Consider the following 15,916-nt stretch of genomic DNA (forward strand, 5'->3'; position numbering starts at 1 on the left):
CAGTAGTCCATACTCACAACACCACCACAGTAGTCCATACTCACAACACCACCACAGTAGTCCATACTAACACCACCACAGTAGTCCATACTAACACCACCACAGTAGTCCATACTCACAACACCACCACAGTAGTCCATACTCACAACACCACCACAGTAGTCCATAAAAACACCACTACCACAGTAGTCCATACTCACAACACCACCACAGTAGTCCATACTCACAACACCACCACAGTAGTCCATACTAACACCACTACCACAGTAGTCCATACTCACAACACCACCACAGTAGTCCATACTCACAACACCACCACAGTAGTCCATACTCACAACACCACCACAGTAGTCCATACTCACAACACCACCACAGTAGTCCACACTCACAACACCACCACAGTAGTCCATATTCACAACACCACCACAGTAGTCCACACTCACAACACCACCATAGTAGTCCATACTAACAACGCCACCACAGTAGTCCATACTAACAACACCACCACAGTATTCCATACTAACACCACCACCACAGTAGTCCATACTCACAACACCACCACAGTAGTCCATACTAACAACGCCACCACAGTAGTCCATACTAACAACACCACCACAGTAGTCCATACTAACACCACCACAGTAGTCCATACTAACACCACCACAGTAGTCCATACTAACACCACCACAGTAGTCCATACTAACACCACCACAGTAGTCCGTACTAACACCACCACAGTATTCCATACTAACACCACCACCACAGTAGTCCATACTCACAACACCACCACAGTAGTCCATACTAACAACGCCACCACAGTAGTCCATACTAACAACACCACCACAGTAGTCCATACTAACACCACCACAGTAGTCCATACTAACACCACCACAGTAGTCCATACTAACAACAACACCACAGTAGTCCATACTAACAACGCCACCACAGTAGTCCATACTAACAACACCACCACAGTAGTCCATACTAACACCACCACAGTAGTCCATACTAACACCACCACAGTAGTCCATACTCACAACACCACAGTAGTCCATACTAACACCACCACAGTAGTGCATACTCACACCACCACAGTAGTCCATACTCACAACACCAACACAGTAGTCCATACTCACAACACCACCACAGTAGTCCATACTAACAACACCACAGTAGTCCACACTCACAACACCACCACAGTAGTCCATATTCACAACACCACCACAGTAGTCCACACTCACAACACCACCATAGTAGTCCGTACTAACACCACCACAGTATTCCATACTAACACCACCACCACAGTAGTCCATACTCACAACACCACCACAGTAGTCCATACTAACAACACCACCACAGTAGTCCATACTAACAACGCCACCACAGTAGTCCATACTAACAACACCACCACAGTAGTCCATACTAACACCACCACAGTAGTCCATACTAACACCACCACAGTAGTCCATACTCACAACACCACAGTAGTCCATACTCACAACACCACCACAGTAGTCCATACTCACAACACCATCACAGTAGTCCATCCTAACACCACCACAGTAGTCCATACTAACACCACCACAGTAGTCCATACTCACAACACCACCACAGTAGTCCATACTAACACCACCACAGTAGCCCATACTAACACCACCACAGTAGTCCATACTAACACCACCACAGTAGTCCATACTCACAACAACACCACAGTAGTCCATATTCACAACACCACCACAGTAGTCCATACTCACAACAACACCACAGTAGTCCATACTCACAACACCACCACAGTAGTCCATACTCACAACACCACAGTAGTCCATACTCACAACACCACCACAGTAGTCCATACTCACAACACCACCACAGTAGTCCATACTCACAACACCACCACAGTAGTCCATACTCACAACGCCACCACAGTAGTCCATACTCACAACGCCACCACAGTAGTCCATATTCACAACACCAACACAGTAGTCCATATTCACAACACCAACACAGTAGTCCATACTAACAACACCAACACAGTAGTCCATACTAACACCACCACAGTAGTGCATACTCACACCACCACAGTAGTCCATACTCACAACACCAACACAGTAGTCCATACTCACAACACCACCACAGTAGTCCATACTAACAACACCACAGTAGTCCATACTCACAACGCCACCACAGTAGTCCATACTCACAACACCACCACAGTAGTCCATACTAACACCACCACAGTAGTCCATACTCACAACACCACCACAGTAGTCCATACTCACAACACCAACACAGTAGTCCATGCTCACAACACCACCACAGTAGTCCATACTCACAACACCACCACCACAGACAAGCAGTGTGGATTGTTGACTATTCTGATTCCATGTATGAGGGGTGTTTTGGAATGGAATGCCAAGTCACTGTACCAAACCTTTACTCCTTCGGTGATGCTGTGTTTACATAGACAATCAGAAACTCAGCTATGCTATTGTTATTATAATAGACAATGGTTGGATTGCATTTACAGCACACTGCACTCCTGTGACATCTCACGTTTCATAGAGACTCATGTTCATTCTACTCACTCTATCGATTGTTTACCTGCTGGGGATAAACGTTCCACAGATCTAGGACCAGCTCACCAGCCTCAAACACTAACCTTAACCATTAACCATTCTAATAAAATATCTCTCCTCTCTCTGTCCCATGATCATGTGACCAGTGAGCAAGGTCATGTGATGTGACATTCCACATTCCATGTGATCCCTGGTGACCTAGTTGACATGGTGCCCAGCTACAGCGGAATCCAGCTCGCCCAGTGACTGTTACTAGGTTACGCAGCGGTGGGGTGGCAGACTTTCCGAGTTCAGGGAGTGCATTGTGTTGATATTGATGCTGAGGATTAACAAAAGTAACACGTTATATTACTTTAAAGTAACAACGTTATATTACTATAAAGTAAGGTGTTATATTACTATAAAGTAACACGTTATATTACTATAAAGTATTGTGTTATATTACTATAAAGTAACACGTTATATTACTATAAAGTATTGCGTTATATTACTATAAAGTAAGGTGTTATATTACTATAAAGTAACGCGTTATATTACTATAAAGTATTGCGTTATATTACTATAAAGTAAGGTGTTATATTACTATAAAGTAAGGTGTTATATTACTATAAAGTAAGGTGTTATATTACTATAAAGTAAGGTGTTATATTACTATAAAGTAAGGTGTTATATTACTATAAAGTAAGGTGTTATATTACTATAAAGTAAGGTGTTATATTACTATAAAGTAAGGTGTTATATTACTATAAAGTAAGGTGTTATATTACTATAAAGTAAGGTGTTATATTACTATAAAGTAACACGTTATATTACTATAAAGTAAGGTGTTATATTACTATAAAGTAAGGTGTTATATTACTATAAAGTAAGGTGTTATATTACTATAAAGTAAGGTGTTATATTACTATAAAGTAAGGTGTTATATTACTATAAAGTAAGGTGTTATATTACTATAAAGTAAGGTGTTATATTACTATAAAGTAAGGTGTTATATTACTATAAAGTAACACGTTATATTACTATAAAGTATTGCGTTATATTACTATAAAGTAAGGTGTTATATTACTATAAAGTAAGGTGTTATATTACTATAAAGTAACACGTTATATTACTATAAAGTAAGGTGTTATATTACTATAAAGTAAGGTGTTATTTTACTATAAAGTAACACGTTATATTACTATAAAGTAAGGTGTTATATTACTATAAAGTAAGGTGTTATATTACTATAAAGTAAGGTGTTATATTACTATAAAGTAACACGTTATATTACTATAAAGTATTGTGTTATATTACTATGAAGTATTGTGTTATATTACTATAAAGTAAGGTGTTATATTACTATAAAGTAACACGTTATATTACTATAAAGTAAGGTGTTATATTACTATAAAGTAAGGTGTTATATTACTATAAAGTAACACGTTATATTACTATAAAGTAAGGTGTTATATTACTATAAAGTAAGGTGTTATATTACTATAAAGTAAGGTGTTATATTACTATAAAGTAAGGTGTTATATTACTATAAAGTAACACGTTATATTACTATAAAGTAAGGTGTTATATTACTATAAAGTAAGGTGTTATATTACTATAAAGTAAGGTGTTATATTACTATAAAGTAAGGTGTTATATTACTATAAAGTAACACGTTATATTACTATAAAGTAAGGTGTTATATTACTATAAAGTAAGGTGTTATATTACTATAAAGTAAGGTGTTATATTACTATAAAGTAAGGTGTTATATTACTATAAAGTAAGGTGTTATATTACTATAAAGTAAGGTGTTATATTACTATAAAGTAAGGTGTTATATTACTATAAAGTAAGGTGTTATATTACTATAAAGTATTGCATTATATTACTATAAAGTAAGGTGTTATATTACTATAAAGTAAGGTGTTATATTACTATAAAGCATTGAGTTATATTACTATAAGGTATTGCGTTATTTTACTATGAAGTATTGTGTTATATTACTATAAAGTAAGGTGTTATATTACTATAAAGCATTGAGTTATATTACTATAAGGTATTGCGTTATATTACTATGAAGTATTGTGTTATATTACTATAAAGTATTGCATTATATTACTATAAAGTAACACGGTATATTACTATAAAGTAAGGTGTTATATTACTATAAAGTATTCCATTATAATACTATAAAGTATTGCATTATATTACTATAAAGTAAGGTGTTATATTACTATAAAGTAACACGTTATATTACTATAAAGTAACACGTTATATTACTATAAAGTATTGCGTTATATTACTATAAAGTATTGCGTTATATTACTATAAAGACACCATATTCCTATACGACACTACTTCTGTCCAGGGCCATAGGGCTTCACAACATCACTGTAGGACAGCAATGAGGATTGATCCCATCTCTACAGTAAGCCTGTTTACACCCTTGACTGTAGGACTAATGGAAGTTACATCTACTGTAGGACTAATGGAAGCTACATCTACTGTAGGACTAATGGAAGTTACATCTACTGTAGGACTAATGGAAGCTACATCTACTGTAGGACTAATGGAAGCTACATCTACTGTAGGACTAATGGAAGCTACATCTACTGTAGGACTAATGGAAGTTACATCTACTGTAGGACTAATGGAAGCTACATCTACTGTAGGACTAATGGAAGCTACATCTACTGTAGGACTAATGGAAGCTACATCTACTGTAGGACTAATGGAAGCTACATGTACTGTAGGATTAATGGAAGTCACATCTACTGTAGACCTAATGGAAGCTACATCTACTGTAGACCTAATGGAAGCTACATCTACTGTAGACCTAATGGAAGCTACATCTACTGTAGACCTAATGGAAGCTACATCTACTGTAGGACTAATGGAAGCTACATCTACTGTAGGACTAATGGAAGCTACATCTACTGTAGGACTAATGGAAGCTACATCTACTGTAGGACTAATGGAAGCTACATCTACTGTAGGACTAATGGAAGCTACATCTACTGTAGGACTAATGGAAGCTACATCTACTGTAGGACTAATGGAAGTTACATCTACTGTAGGACTAATGGAAGCTACATCTACTGTAGGACTAATGGAAGTCACATCTACTGTAGGACTAATGGAAGCTACATCTACTGTAGAACTAATGGAAGCTACATCTACTGTAGGATTAATGGAAGCTACATCTACTGTAGGATTAATGGAAGCTACATCTACTGTAGACCTAATGGAAGCTACATCTACTGTAGACCTAATGGAAGCTACATCTACTGTAGGACTAATGGAAGCTACATCTACTGTAGGACTAATGGAAGCTACATCTACTGTAGGACTAATGGAAGCTACATCTACTGTAGGACTAATGGAAGCTACATCTACTGTAGGACTAATGGAAGTCACATCTACTGTAGGACTAATGGAAGTTACATCTACTGTAGGACTAATGGAAGTCACATCTACTGTAGAACTAATGGAAGTTACATCTACTGTAGAACTAATGGAAGCTACATCTACTGTAGACCTAATGGAAGCTACATCTACTGTAGAACTAATGGAAGCTACATCTACTGTAGGACTAATGAAGCTACATCTACTGTAGGATTAATGGAAGCTACATCTACTGTAGAACTAATGAAGCTACATCTACTGTAGGACTAATGGAAGCTACATCTACTGTAGGACTAATGAAGCTACATCTACTGTAGGATTAATGGAAGCTACATCTACTGTAGAACTAATGAAGCTACATCTACTGTAGGACTAATGGAAGCTACATCTACTGTAGAACTAATGGAAGTCACATCTACTGTAGGACTAATGGAAGTTACATCTACTGTAGGACTAATGGAAGCTACATCTACTGTAGGACTAATGGAAGTTACATCTACTGTAGGATTAATGGAAGCTACATCTACTGTAGAACTAATGAAGCTACATCTACTGTAGAACTAATGAAGCTACATCTACTGTAGGACTAATGGAAGCTACATCTACTGTAGGATTAATGGAAGCTACATCTACTGTAGAACTAATGAAGCTACATCTACTGTAGGACTAATGGAAGCTACATCTACTGTAGGACACATTGAGTACACATTGTTGCGTTCCTGTGTGGCTCAGTTGGTAGAGCAAGGCACTTGCAATGTCAGCATGATGGGTTTGATTCCCGCTGGGGTCATCCATACAAAATTGCATGCACACACTACTGTAAGTCCCTTTGCTAAATCGGATTTCTTTCCTCAGGGAGTCTCGGACGCTTCACTGTTTTACTGTAGCCCTGAACTAGCTCATCTGATTCAAGTAGTCAAGGGCTTGATGATTAGTTGATGATTAGTTGGCCAGTTGAATCAGGTGCCTAGCTGGGGAATAGATCATATCCATGGACAGGCTTGTCCCCAAGGAGAGGATGGAGAAAGGCTGTGCTAAATGACATGTTTGTGCTCACATGACTGTAACTATATATATATTATATATTTATATATATATATATGACAATGACTCACCTCCAGGCCTGCGTCTGTGATGGTGGACCTCTTCAGACTGACCGACTTCACCCCCTTCTTGGACAGGGGGTAGTTATCAATGAACTCACAAATGTCCAGGTCCGAAACTCCCACCAGACAGAACGCCTGGAACCCCCTGAGAGCGAAGGCCTGCAGGCTGACAAACTCCTTCTCTCCGCTGGGGAGCAGGGCGTACAGCTCCTTGGCGTGGAGGATGGGCGTGACACCCTCCCAGAACTTAGGCTGGTACAGCACCTTCCTCCAGGTCCTACACACCTGGGCCAGGACACACTTCTCAGCCGTGGTGAAGTACCACAGCAGCCTGTTGAGCAGCTTCTCATCCAGGGCCAGCTGGCGCTCCAGGGGCAGCAGAAGGGCCAGAGGCAGGGTGAGGGGAAGGTGAGGCTTGGGTAAGGTGAGGGGGACCTGGCGCAGCGGGGGTTTGAGGGCCGTCAGGGGGCTGTGGTCCAGGTCTGGACCCAGGAGAGAAGCTGCGGTGGGCAAGAAGCCCAGGGGGTTGAGGGGGTCCAGGTGGTAGGGCAGGGAAGGCGGGGGTAGGATGCCAGGCACGGAGGAGGACTGGCACAGGCGGTTCTTGGCGGCGGGCGTGCCCTTGGTGATGCTGGCGCTGCCCAGACCGTTGGGCTGAGGGGGGAGCTTGACCATGCCGTTCCTCGGGACACACGGAGACTTGAGCTCGCTGGGGGTCGACATGTTCAACATTGGGAACCTAGGAGGAGGGAGAGAGAATTAATACATGGTAAACATTGGATCAGAGAGAGAGAGAGAGAGAGAGAGAGAGAGAGAGAGAGAGAGAGAGAGAGAGAGAGAGAGCGAGAGAGAGAGAGCGAGGTAGTGATCTGGCCCTCATACCATCATGGCTACCTAATCATACCCAGCTTCGAATTGGCTCATTCATCTCATTCATCTCCCCTTCCACTATTCACCAGGTTGTTGCTGTGAATGGGAATGTGTTCTCAGTCAACTTACCTGGTTAAATAAAAATACATTTAACACATTGTCTATGGACCTGCCTGTCTGTCACTCAAGGGACTGAGTAGATAAACCCCACTAGGCAGTTCTTATGTAGATCGCTGAGCTGCAGACTGCTGTGTTTCCCAAAACCTGTGTGCTTGATGTTGGAGAGCCTCGCTGTTATGTACAATATAGCCTGCACAGAAACAGACACGATTTCTGGGCAAACAAAGCCTTTTTTTTCGTTTGAATAATTCACAGAACACTTGGCGACACTCCCTTGGCAGGCTTGCATTAGAAATAGAACAGAGCGGTTGTTTATCGTGGCAGGGCCTATATCTAAGCAAGCATCCCTACTAGGCTAGCCTACACTATTACGTAATGCCGATGGCACAGTAGCACAGCAGTGAGTTACAATAGGACGTGTTTACTTTGAATAAAGATACCAAGGCCAAACTTAACCAGTTGAAATCGATGGCTGATGCTGAGAGGTGTAACGTTAGCGCCTTAGATCAACAATCATCGCAGATCAAATAAACTCTATGCATCCTTCATTGTCAAAACCTTCACATGCAGTCGGTATCATTATTCATAGGATATCGACGACTATACAATGAATAGCATGCCCGTCATCAAATCGTGTCTATGACTGCCGACAGTAACCTAGGCTATAGGCTACACCATCAGACGTTAGCCTTGGGCTATTACAAACGGATCGAATATTAAACCCATTTCACTCTGCTTGTGATCGGTCCAATACTCGGTTTGTGCTGCACGTAACACATATCGGTGTAATAGAGCTGAAACGGCTATAAGCGATGCTGCAGCAGAAAAGCTAACCGAAGGAAGGGATGGCTATTCTCCCGTCCCTTCTCGTCCTCTCTCCCTCCCTCCCGCTCTCTCGCACCGCTAAACAAAAAAATAGCATTGCAGTGCTCCGGCCAGCATGAATCTGCATCGCACTGCTCTTACCTTTAGACTGAACCCCGTCACGTCCCCCGATTGACCCGAAGCCTCGCAAGTCTTTCACCAAACGGAGCTCTATTTTATCGCCAGCATCACCATACTACCAGCAGCATCCACAGGGAATGGCGGAGAGCGGGGGATGTTATTGAATTGTTGTAGCTACGACGCGATACGAATCGCTTGAAAGGTGCATCATTTGGTATCGGAAGCGACGAGGACAGAATATGAGGGAATATGCGTGAAATCGGGACGATTGTCCTGTGTTGTTTGTTTCATCGGCGCATCATTCCACCGTGTCAGCGGATATAAATATGTGGTGCGTTAGAATCAGTGTCGGAGAGAGACAGAGAGAGAGAGAGAGAGAGAGAGAGAGAACGAGAACCCTGTAAATAGAAACCAACATGACATCGCCTGGCTCACTGACATCAGCGGAACTCAACAGAGGAGGCTGAGGCGGTACTCTCTCTCTCTCTCTCTTTCGTTCTCTCTCAATTCAATTTCAGTTCAACATGTTTCCCATGCCAATAAAGCATGTTTACATTACCAGAGCAATTTAATTGAACAAAAATGAGAACACACAAAACAATATCAACAAAAACTGATTAGAAATTAACGGTAAACATTGCACTCACAAATGTTCGAAAAAGATTAAGACATTTCAAGTGTTATATATTATCAGCTAAGTTTACTCTCTGTCTGTCTGTCTGTCTGTCTGTCATACACATAGGCCTAAAGCTGACTAATAATGATTTCCATTGCCCCTATTTGACTGGCAAAAATAAGCCTATAGATATTTTCCAGACTGTTAAAAGACTGCCTGCCAGTCTAGCTGCCTGTCTGGCCTGTACATGTAGGCATACAGCATAACACAATATGCTTTTCATTGGCATTGCTACGGAATAGCCTGCAACATGTATCACACCGCAACAACCAACTACATGTTTACCAGCAAGGGAAGTGAACGGTTTGGATCCACAGAGTAGATATATTACTGAGTATCAACTCATAACACATCTGAAACACAGAGTAGATCTATTACTGAGTATCAACTCATAACACATCTCAAACACAGAGTAGATCTATTACTGAGTATCAACTAATAACACATCTGAAACACAGAGTAGATCTATTACTGAGTATCAACTCATAACACATCTCAAACACATCAACTCATAACACATCTCAAACACAGAGTAGATCTATTACTGAGTATCAACTCATAACACATCTCAAACACAGAGTAGATCTATTACTGAGTATCAACTCATAACACATCTCAAACACATCAACTCATAACACATCTCAAACACAGAGCAGAGATATTACTGAGTATCAACTCATAACACATCTGAAACACAGAGTAGATCTATTACTGAGTATCAACTCATAACACATCTCAAACACAGAGTAGATCTATTACTGAGTATCAACTAATAACACATCTGAAACACAGAGTAGATCTATTACTGAGTATCAACTCATAACACATCTCAAACACATCAACTCATAACACATCTCAAACACAGAGTAGATCTATTACTGAGTATCAACTCATAACACATCTCAAACACAGAGTAGATCTATTACTGAGTATCAACTCATAACACATCTCAAACACATCAACTCATAACACATCTCAAACACATCAACTCATAACACATCTCAAACACAGAGTAGATCTATTACTGAGTATCAACTCATAACACATCTCAAACAAAGCACATACCTGTAGCAAAGCCTTCTCCTTTCATATTAGTGTTGCCTAAAAGCATGGACACACAAAACATTCAGGTAAAAAAAACATAGAGGGAGGTTTCTCTTTTTTCTCTCTCTGTCCCTTTCTCTAACTCTCTCTCTCTCTCTCTCTCTGTCTCTAGTCTCTCTCTTTCCCTTTCTCTAACTCTCTCTCTCTCTCTCTCTCTCTCTGTCCCTTTCTCTAACTCTCTCTCTCTCTCTCTCTCTGTCTCTAGTCTCTCTCTTTCCCTTTCTCTAACTCTCTGTCTCTCTCTCTGTCTCTCTCTTTCCCTTTCTCTAACTCTCTGTCTCTCTCTGTCTCTCTCTTTCCCTTTCTCTAACTCTGTCTCTCTCTGTCTCTCTTTTTCCCTTTCAATTCAATTCAATTCAAGGGGCTTTATTGGCATGGGAAACATGTGTTAACATTGCCAAAGCAAGTGAGGTAGATAATACACAAAAGTGAAATAAACAATACAAATTAACAGTAAACATTACACATACAGAAGTTTCAAAACAAGAAAGACATTACAAATGTCATATTATATATATACAGTGTTGTAACAATGTACAAATGGTTAAAGCACACAAGTTAAAATAAATAAGCATAAATATGGGTTGTATTTACAATGGTGTTTGTTCTTCACTGGTTGCCCTTTTCTTGTGGCAACAGGTCACAAATCTTGCTGCTGTGATGGCACACTGTGGAATTTCACCCAGTAGATATGGGAGTTTATCAAAATTGGATTTGTTTTCAAATTCTTTGTGGATCTGTGTAATCTGAGGGAAATATGTCTCTCTAATATGGTCATACATTGGGCAGGAGGTTAGGAAGTGCAGCTCAGTTTCCACCTCATTTTGTGGGCAGTGAGCACATAGCCTGTCTTCTCTTGAGAGCCATGTCTGCCTACGGCGGCCTTTCTCAATAGCAAGGCTATGCTCACTGAGTCTGTACATAGTCAAAGCTTTCCTTAAGTTTGGGTCAGTCACAGTGGTCAGGTATTCTGCCACTGTGTACTCTCTGTTTAGGGCCAAATAGCATTCTAGTTTGCTCTGTTTTTTTGTTAATTCTTTCCAATGTGTCAAGTAATTATCTTTTTGTTTTCTCATGATTTGGTTGGGTCTAATTGTGCTGTTGTCCTTTCTCTAACTCTCTGTCTCTCTCTTTCCCTTTCTCTAACTCTCTGTCTCTCTCTCTGTCCCTTTCTCTAACTCTCTGTCTCTCTCTGTCTCTCTCTTTCCCTTTCTCTAACTCTCTGTCTCTCTCTGTCTCTCTCTTTCCCTTTCTCTAACTCTCTGTCCTCTCTTCCCTTTCTCTAACTATCTGTCTCTCTCTGTCTCCCTCTTTCCCTTTCTCTAACTCTCTTTCTCTCTCTCTGTCCCTTTCTCTAACTCTCTGTCCCTTTCTCTAACTCTCTGTCTCTCTCTTTCCCTTTCTCTAACTCTCTGACTCTCTCTCTGTCCCTTTCTCTAACTCTCTGTCTCTCTCTTTCCCTTTCTCTAACTCTCTGTCTCTCTCTGTCTCTCTCTTTCCCTTTCTCTAACTCTCTGTCTCTCTCTGTCTCTCTCTTTCCCTTTCTCTAACTCTCTGTCTCTCTCTGTCTCTCTCTTTCCCTTTCTCTAACTCTCTGACTCTCTCTCTCTGTCCCTTTCTCTAACTCTCTGTCTCTCTCTGTCTCTCTCTTTCCCTTTATCTAACTCTCTGTCTCTCTCTCTGTCTCTCTCTCTGTCCCTTTCTCTAACTCTCTGTCTCTCTCTCTCTTCCCCTGTCTTTGAAACAGAGATCTAACATACCAGACAGTTTTGAGAAATCCTACTGTCACTCTGAGACACAAATATGAGGGAGAGCCAGTTCATGTTCTGAACACAAACTATGTGTGTGTGTGTCTGTGTGAAATGAAAATGAAATTACAGCGAGATATGGATGAGTTTTCACTTCCTACGGCTTCCACTAGATGTCAACAGTCAATAGAACTTTGTCTGATGACTCTAATGTGAAGGGGGGCCAAAGGAGACAGGAATGAGTAATCACTGCTACGAGCTGAGCATGCTTTGACCACGCGCCTTCACATGAGGAGGACCTCTGTTCCACCGCTCTTCTGAAGTCAATCTAATTCTCCGGTTGGAACGTTATTCAAGATGTATGTTAACAACATTCTAAAGATTGATTCAGTACATCGTTTGACATGTTTCTACTGACTGTTACGGAACATTTGGACATTTCGTCACGTTATAGTGGAGGCGCTTTGTGACTTTGGAATTGTTTACCAAAGGCGCTAACCAAAGTAGCTAATTGGACATAAATAACGGACATTATCAAACAAATCAAGCATTTATTGTGGACCTGGGATTCCTAGGACTGCATTCTGATGAAGTTCATCAAAGGTAAGGAAACATTTATCATGTATTTTCTGGTTTCTGTTGACCCCAACATGGCGGCTAATTTGGCTATTGTTCTGAGCGCCGTCTCAGATTATTGCACGATTTGCTTTTTCCATAAAGTTTTTTTAAAATCTGACACAGCGGTTGCATTAAGGAGAGGTATATCTATAATTCCATGTGTATAACTTGTATTATCATCTACATTTATGATGAGTATTTCTGTTGAAACGATGTGGCTATGCAAAATCACGTGATGTTTTTGGAACTAGTGAATGTAACGCGCCAATGTAAACTCAGATTTTTTGTTATAAATATGAACTTTATCAAACAAAACATGCATCTATTGTGTAACATGAAGTCCTATGAGTGTCATCTGATGAAGATAATCAAAGGTTAGTGATTAATTTTATCTCTATTTCTGCTTTTTCTGACTGCTATCTTTCGCTGGAAAAATGGCTGTGCTTATTGTGGTTTTGTGGTGACCTAACATAATCGTTTGTAGTGCTTTCGCTGAAAAGCCTATTTGAAATCGGACACTTTGGTGGGATTAACAACAAGATTACCTTTAAAATGATATAAGACACATGTATGTTTGAGGAATTTTAATTATGCGATTTCTGTTGTTTGAATTTGGCGCCCTGCACGTTCACTGGCTGTTGTCATATCGATCCCGGTAGCGGGATGCAGCCATAAGAAGTTTTAACTGTTGGTGTATCTCCATGGTGATTCCATCCTGACAGGAGAGGAGTTTGAACTGGTCTAAGTAAGGAGCCTTGTCTCAGTCAGAAGCACTCATAGGAGCAGGAGCCTCTCCTGTTTCTGTAGCGTGATGCAGCGTGATGTAAAAGCCACCGGGACACTAGTCTGTCACAAAGCCCCAAATACAGTCTATCTCCTTAATGCTGAGGGCCAAGCAGAGAGGTCCCATTTGTACAGACTTTGGTATGACTTAGCCGGGACTCTAACTCCCAACCTTCCAATCTCAGGGTGGACACTCCAACCACAAGGCTGCTGAGCTGGTGTAGCACTGTACATACAACTCAGCTGTAAAATAGATCTATCTGTCACACACACACACACTCTGCACTAACCCCCTCCTCCTGTTCAGCTGCTTGTGGCTACCAGGATGTTAAAATAGCTCCTTCTGCTCTCTGACTGCAGAGCTTGACGTGAGACTAACAGAAGTAACAGCCCACATGGTCCTTACCACCACCACCCACACACACACACACACACACACGCACACACACACACAGCTCAGTCAGCCAGAGAACCCAAAGGCTGGAGAGAGAGAGCAAGAGAGAGAGAGAGACAGAGAGACAGAGAGAGAGACAGAGAGAGAGAGAGGGACAGAAACATAGAGAGAGAGAGAGAGAGAGAGAGAGAGAGAGAGAGAGAGAGAGAGAGAGAGAGAGAGAGAGAGAGAGAAAGAGAGAGAGACAGAGAGAGAGAGAGGAGAGAGAGAGAGAGAGAGAGAGAGAGAGAGAGAGAGAGAGAGAGAGAGAGAGAGAGAGAGAGAGAGAGAGAGAGAGAGAGAGAGAGGTACATTGTTACAACACTGTATATATATAATATGACATTTGTAATGTCTTTCTTGTTTTGAAACTTCTGTATGTGTAATGTTTACTGTTAATTTGTATTGTTTATTTCACTTTTGTGTATTATCTACCTCACTTGCTTTGGCAATGTTAACACATGTTTCCCATGCCAATAAAGCCCCTTGAATTGAATTGAATTGAATTGAGAGAGAGAGAAAGGGAGACATAGAGTGTTGATGTGATATCTAGGCCCTATCAGACCATCTCACTGCACAAGACATGCTAGTTCCAGTCATGATGTCATTTTCTGCACCCTATTCCCTATATAGTGCACTACTTTAGACCAGAGCCCTATGGGTCCCATTCCCTATATAGTGCACTACTTTATACCAGAGCCCTATGGATCCTATTCCCTATATAGTGCACTACTTTAGACCAGAGCCCTATGGATCCTATTCCCTATATAGTGCACTACTTTAGACCAGAGCCCTATGGGTCCTATTCCCTATATAGTGCACTACTTTAGACCAGAGCCCTATGGGTCATATTCCCTCCTACAGGTCAGTGATTATTCCTGGTCTGATCTGGATGGTCTCAGTCCCTCCTACAGATCAGTGATTATTCCTGGTCTGATCTGGATGGTCTCAGTCCCTCCTACAGATCAGTGATTATTCCTGGTCTGATCTGGATGGTCTCAGTCCCTCCTACAGGTCAGTGATTATTCCTGGTCTGATCTGGATGGTCTCAGTCCCTCCTACAGATCAGTGATTATTCCTGGTCTGATCTGGATGGTCTCAGTCCCTCCTACAGATCAGTGATTATTCCTGGTCTGATCTGGATGGTCTCAGTCCCTCCTACAGATCAGTGATTATTCCTGGTCTGATGTGGATGGTCTCAGTCCCTCCTATAGATCAGTGATTATTCCTGGTCTGATCTGGATGGTCTCAGTCCCTCCTACAGGTCAGTGATTTTTCCTGGTCTGATCTGGATGGTCTCAGTCCCTCCTACAGTTCAGTGATTATTTGACCGACTGACCGATCGATAGATAGATATACTGAATAAAAATATAAATGCAACATGCAACAATTGAAAAGATTTTACTGAGTTACAGTTCACATAAGGAAACCAGTCAATTGAAATAAATGCATTAGGGCCTAATCTATAGATGTTACATGACTCTGGAAGGGGTGCAGCCATGGGTGGGCATGGGAGGGCAAAGGCCCACCCACTTGGGAGCCAGACAAAC

General features: G+C 41.1%; 1 protein-coding gene across 1 annotated transcript in view; it reads right to left on the minus strand.

The window, feature by feature from the left end:
• The window catches only part of fbxl16 (F-box and leucine-rich repeat protein 16), a 56,940-nt gene that overhangs the window by 19,646 nt on the left and 21,378 nt on the right, over window positions 1-15,916 (minus strand). Inside the window, exon 2 of the mRNA XM_071391330.1 lies at window positions 7,079-7,808. Within this exon, the coding sequence (XP_071247431.1) occupies window positions 7,079-7,801 (723 nt within the window). The 5' untranslated portion in view covers window positions 7,802-7,808. The remainder of the gene's footprint in view (window positions 1-7,078; window positions 7,809-15,916) is intronic.

This window comes from Salvelinus alpinus, chromosome 1 (assembly GCF_045679555.1).
Source record: "Salvelinus alpinus chromosome 1, SLU_Salpinus.1, whole genome shotgun sequence".
Classification (NCBI taxonomy): Eukaryota; Metazoa; Chordata; class Actinopteri; order Salmoniformes; family Salmonidae; genus Salvelinus; species Salvelinus alpinus.